This window comes from Otolemur garnettii, unplaced genomic scaffold (genome assembly GCF_000181295.1).
Source record: "Otolemur garnettii isolate 467f Iridium unplaced genomic scaffold, OtoGar3 scaffold00046, whole genome shotgun sequence".
Lineage (NCBI taxonomy): Eukaryota > Metazoa > Chordata > Mammalia > Primates > Galagidae > Otolemur > Otolemur garnettii.
Genome location: NW_003852441.1, coordinates 11975058 through 11980601, shown reverse-complemented (window position 1 = coordinate 11980601; position 5544 = coordinate 11975058). Strand labels below are relative to the sequence as shown.

The 5544-nt window shown below is 52.7% G+C and overlaps 2 protein-coding genes across 5 annotated transcripts in view; one reads left to right on the top strand and one right to left on the bottom strand.

The window, feature by feature from the left end:
* Positions 1-4118, top strand: part of TNK1 (tyrosine kinase non receptor 1) — an 8082-nt gene extending 3964 nt beyond the window's left edge. For 2 of the 4 annotated variants that reach the window (XM_023514045.1, XM_023514044.1), the window contains exons 8-12: positions 1600-1694; positions 2016-2180; positions 2422-2501; positions 2912-3210; positions 3297-4118. In XM_023514045.1, coding sequence (XP_023369813.1) covers positions 1600-1694; positions 2016-2180; positions 2422-2501; positions 2912-3210; positions 3297-3590 — 933 coding nt within the window. In that variant the 3' untranslated portion in view covers positions 3591-4118. The remainder of the gene's footprint in view (positions 1-1599; positions 1695-2015; positions 2181-2421; positions 2502-2911; positions 3211-3296) is intronic. The other 2 variants (XM_023514046.1, XM_023514047.1) reach the window with 2 other exon arrangements.
* Positions 4119-4228: 110 nt separating this feature from the next.
* The window catches only part of PLSCR3 (phospholipid scramblase 3), a 7302-nt gene continuing 5986 nt past the window's right edge, over positions 4229-5544 (bottom strand). Inside the window, exons 6-7 of the mRNA XM_012805958.2 lie at positions 5123-5284; positions 4229-4941 (exon numbers count right to left, since the gene is read on the bottom strand). Of these exons, the coding sequence (XP_012661412.1) occupies positions 4885-4941; positions 5123-5284 (219 nt within the window). The 3' untranslated portion in view covers positions 4229-4884. The remainder of the gene's footprint in view (positions 4942-5122; positions 5285-5544) is intronic.

The following is a 5544-nucleotide window of genomic DNA, read 5'->3' as shown; positions in this document are numbered from 1 at the left end:
CAGAAGACTGTGGATGGCCCCTCTCGGAAGTTGTGGCGTGATGGTTGCAGGGCTCTCCAGAATATCATCCCTGCCTCAACTGGTGCAGCCAAGGCTGTGGGCAAGGTCATCCCTGAGCTGAATGGGAAGCTTACTGGCATGGCTTTCCGTGTCCCCACTGCGAATGTGTCAGTCGTGGATCTCACCTGTTGTCTGGAGATGGCTGCCAAATACGATGATATTAAGAAGGTAGTGAAGCAGGCCTCAAAGGGCTCCCTGATACACCAAGCACCAGGTCGTCTCCTCTGACTTCAACAGTGACAGCCATTCTTCCACCTTTGATGCTGGGGCTGGCATTGCCCTCAGTGACCACTTTGTCAAACTCATTGCCTGGTACGATAGTGAATTTGGCTACAGCAACAGGGTGGTGGATCTTATGGCCCACATGGCCTCCAAGGAGTAAGAACCCCCAGATCACCACCCCAGCCAGAGCATGAGAGGAAGAGAAAGGCCTTTAGCTGCTGAGGTTCCCCTGCCTACTCAGTCCCCCACCTCACTGAGAATCTCTCCTCAACACAGTTTCCACCCAGACCCCCTAAAGAACAGGAGGGGCCCAGGGAGCCCCACCTTGTCATGTAACATCGATGAAGTTCCCTGAATTCAAATAAATAAATAAATAAATCCTGTCCTACCACTGATCTGTGGTCCACGGATTCATTCTTCAAATCACTGAGACCAAGAACCTACTGAAGAGCGAAATTCCAGTATCACTAGCACTCTGGGAGGCCGAGGTGGGTGGATTGCCTGAGCTCACAAGTTCGAGACTAGTCTGAGGCAGAGTGAGACCTCGTCTCTAAAATTAAAAAAAAAAGAATTTAAACTAATTAATTTGACTTCAGGGCTGTTCCCTAAATCATTACACTCTACTGTTTAAAGCTTAGACTTTTTTTTTTTTTTTGAGACAGAGTCTCACTTTATTGCCCTCAGATGAGTGCTATGACATCACAGCTCACAGCAACCTCCAACTCCTGGGCTAAGGCTATTCTCTTGCCTCAGCCTCCCAAGTAGCTGGGACTACAGGCACCCACCACAACGCCCAACTATTTTTGTTGCAGTTTGACCAGGGCTGGGTTTGAACCTGCCACCCTTGGTATATGGGGCCAGCACCCTACCCACTGAGCCACAGACACTGCCCAGTTTAGACTTTCCTTTAAGGGCATTTGGGAACTATGGAAGGGTATTGAGCAGGGGAGTCACAGCCAGCTTTGCACATTATATCACTTTGGAGTGGTGCAAGAATGAATCAGAGGAATGATGCTGAAGATGGGAAGACCAGGTAGGGGACAGTGGCTATGAAGATTTAGGTAGAGGCAGGGTCTTTGTTGCTCCTGAACCCTGGGCAGTATCTAGCTTGACATAGGATCCAGGTCTGCCTCCCCCACCAGACTGCAACTGGGGGACAGGGAGAGTTCCACACTGGGCCCAGCATAGAGGACATACCTGATATGGATTTGATTGACGGGTACACAAATCTGAGGGAGTCCTCTTTCTTCCCTGCTCCCATATTACCTTTCTGACTCAGACTATAAGCCCAGCCACACTCTCCTCCCATCTCCACAGGCCTGGCCTTCTGAAGGACGCTGTATAAGGAATGTCACAGAGCCAGGCACCCTGAGGATGGAGCCCGGTGATCCTATCACCATCATCGAGGGCAGGTGACAGTCCCATGCCTCCCAAGCATCTCCAGGAGGAGGACACCCTCTTAAGCCTCCTGACTCCTAGACCCTGATCTCTTCTCCCCAACTCCTTGAACCCTGATCTCTCTTCACTGAGCCCTGAGTGCTCTAACACAGTCCTGGCTTCCCTCCTGGAGCCACCAGTGGCCTGCAGAGCCCTTCTGCATTAAGGAGGGGCTTCCCTTCCCCTAGGCAGATACAGCTGCAAGGCACATAGCCTGGTGAGCTGAATGTGGGCTGCAACCCAGACCCCACCCATCCTCTTGCTCTCATCCCAATCACCAGCTCCTCTTCCCACAGCCCAGACTCCACAGTCTGGAAGGGCCAGAATGGTCGCACCTTCAAAGTGGGCAGCTTCCCAGCCTCAGCAGTGACACTGACGGACTTGTCTGGCTTACCAGCTACTTATCCAGTCCATAGAGGCTCCCCTGCTCAGGGAGAACAGCCCCGAGGAAGAACAGATGGGTGAGGTCCTGAAGAGGTTGGGGGATACAGATGGGCTAGGGGAGCCAAGTCTAGCAACTTTATGGAAGGGAAGCTTGAAACAGGACCAGGGTGAAGCTGGGCATGATCCTGAGCTTTGCTTCCCAGCTAGAGCTTCCACCATGGTCTCCTAGGTGCCCTAGAGAGTTTCTTTGAGCAGGAACATTGATATGTGGAGTAGAGAGGGGTGGTGTTGAGGATAAACTGGATCATTCTCTGATAGGAACAGAAAAAAGACAAAGCTTCGGGATCTACCTCCAGCACAGGGCCAGAGAAGGAATGTGCCCCTGCAGAGGATGAAAGGTGGGCATGGTGGGACTCCAAGGAGGTCCAGAACAAGCTTCCAGTTCTGTCCCCCTGCCCTGAATATATATGCCTTTGCTTATGTCCTCCTTTCCCTAAATTCAGTCTGTTGGCATCCTAGCTACACTGACAGATGGGAAGCATCCCTGCCTTCCCTACTGAATAGAACCTCCCCACTGACCTCTGAGCTCTCGATTCTTTGGGCCCTCAGTTGCCTAAGCCTTGGTTTCCATTTGCATGCCTGTTTTATTGTCCCACCTAACACATGCATCATCCTAAGGATAGGGCTGGCTAGTTTAGCTATGTATGTTTGCAAAACCATCCAGCTCTGCACAGATGAAGACAGAGAGCAAGAAGGCAGGACCAGTACCTGGGCCTCCTCTCAAGTTCTTTCTTTCTCAACTTCACAGGCATTTCCAAGAGTCTGGAGTCAGTTCTTTCCCTGGGCACTCGCCCCACAGGAGGTGGTTCAAGCCCCCCTGAACTTCGACAAACCAGAGCTGTGCCCCAGGGACACCCAGGCCTGCCTCCACACCTACCTTTTGCCTCCAGCTCCTCTCAGCCCAGCCAGCCCCCTAGGGAGCGACCTTCCTGGCCCAAAAGAGAACCTCCACACAATCACCCCATGGGGGCACTTGGAGCCAGTAAAGCCTCTGTTCCCTCTAGAGGCCTCCTGCCCAACCCTGAGTTGCAAAGGAAGATTACAGAGGTGAGGTTTCACTGAAATGGCCACTGTCATCCAAAAAAGGCTACAGGCTGGGGCAGGAAACTAAATAAGGTTCTGTCCTCCCTCAGATGGAGCTGAGTGTACATGGAGTCACCCACCAGGAGTGCCAGGCAGCCCTAAAAGCCACTGGGGGAGATGTGGATTCTGCCATCCGGAACCTCAAAGTAAAGCCAGATCCTTCTCTGGGACTACCTCCTCCCCTGTCCCTGACACCTAGTGGTCATCTCCACTGTCTCCTGCTCCCACAGGTAGACCAGCTTTTCCATCTTAGTAGCCGGTCCAGAGCCGACTGCCGGAGCATCCTGGAGCATTACCAGTGGGATCTCTCAGCTGCCAGCCGCTATGTCCTAGCCCGGCCCTGAGCTCTGCCTCCTTGGGCATGTACACCAGAATAGAAACCCTCAGTCCTTCAGGGCCTAGTCTTTGGGACCAAGCAGAACCAGAACAAGATCCTGACAGGGGCAAACTTTTTCACCTGGGGAAATCCCACCCACTACAGGCAGGTAGAGGAGGAGCCTGAGGTCAGGCAATGACAAATGTTTCCTCCCTATCCTACCCTTGGCCTCTGAGGCCAAGAAGGATCTAATCCACTATGCCCACCACAGTCTAAAACAAGAGGAAGACTTGGAGGAAATGAGCTACTATACACCCTGTCCAGAGGAAGCTTCTACCTGCTACAGAAGATGATGAAGTGGCCACACTGGACCATGAGAATAGCCATCCTGAACTGTCATCAGTCACCACACTGGACTCTGAGCTGTCATCCTGGATGATGGAAGCAGCCATACTGACTTGGGACACACAGGGCCACTGTAGGGGATGACAATTACTCTTTTGAACTCAAGGTCATTTGATCTGGTAGCATGGATTATGAAGCAGCCAGCCCCTGCCCAAGCACAGCTATCACATTCCCCTTTTGTCCTATACCAATTCTTTCTTCTACTCCTTCCCCCATTATATATACATCTTCTACCCCTTTCCCCATTATATATACATCTTCCAATGTCCAAAAAGTTACAAAGTTTATATGAATATAACATACAAAGATGCAGCCTCCTTCCTAGGGCAAGGGAAGGAAGGGTGGTTAAATAAGGCACAGGACGCCGCAGCAAGCACCAGCAATGGGCAGGGCCCAAGGGGAAGAGGAAACTGGCACTGCCCGCCCACCCCACAGCTACTGGTAGGAAGGTGGGGACCCTCTCAAGGTGCCATGGTCTGAGGCTGAGCTACTTGGCCAAGCTGATGCAGGTGGCTATATCTGCCATCTTTGGTGCCACTTGCCCTTCCCCACACCAGCTCTGTTGCATAACCATAAAAACCAAGTCCTGGGATCCAAAGGCCTCCTCTGGAGCAGAGGCTATCCCCCAAAGGGGGTGGGAGGGAGTGAGTAGGGAAAGTTTGAAAGCCGACATGCCTATGTGCTAAGGGACTGCTAGGAGACAGTGGCAGGAGGTAGCAGGGGGCAGGCTTTCTCATACATACTCTTCTGTGGAGACCACAGGGGCTGGAGGCCAGGGAGGAGGGTAGGGATGGGCCCCTCATCTGTCCCCTGCAGTATACATGGAGGAAAGGTGCTGCCTCTGAGGAGGGGCCAGGCCAAGGCAGGTGACCATCTTGAGTTCTGGTTGAAGCGATGGTCTCATACCAAAGTGGTCTCTAACTGGTGATAGCAGAGGGCCCAGTGCCGCCTCGCTTCTTGAAGAACATGTAGTCCTGAGGGGAGGCCACTCTTAACAGGAGATCTGCTGGGCCAGCCTGGCTCAGCTCCCATAAACCAACTCTGGAACCTCAACCCCCCATACATTGTCTCAAATCTCATAGCAAGAGGGCAAGAAGTACAAAAGTTTCATGTGACAGCAAAGGAGAAGCAGGAGGGGACAGGCAGCCAACTCACAATGAGAAATGTGGCTCCCAGCAGCACAGCCTTCACCCTCACGTCCAGGTCCAGCGGGAACTGCAGGCCAAAGTCATCTGCATCTGTGAGGGCTTCTCTGAGCAGTCCCCCCCACTGCTTGCTGATGCGGCCCACACTACGGGATTCATCCCTTGTCTTCACCTGTCAAGAGGGAGGGAGGAAGGACCCAACTGGAGAGCTGACTGCTCATATCTGCCTCCAATCCGACTCCCACAGTTACCCACCACGTGTGAATGTGCAGGATCTACATAGTGAATCTTCCCATCCAGAGATCACCCAGTTATCACCTTCTAAAATGGTTCCCGGCTCGGCGCCTATAGCTCAACCAGCTAAGGCGCCAGCCACGTACACCTAAGGTGGCGGGTTCGAATCCCCAGCCCAGACCCGCCAAACAACAATGA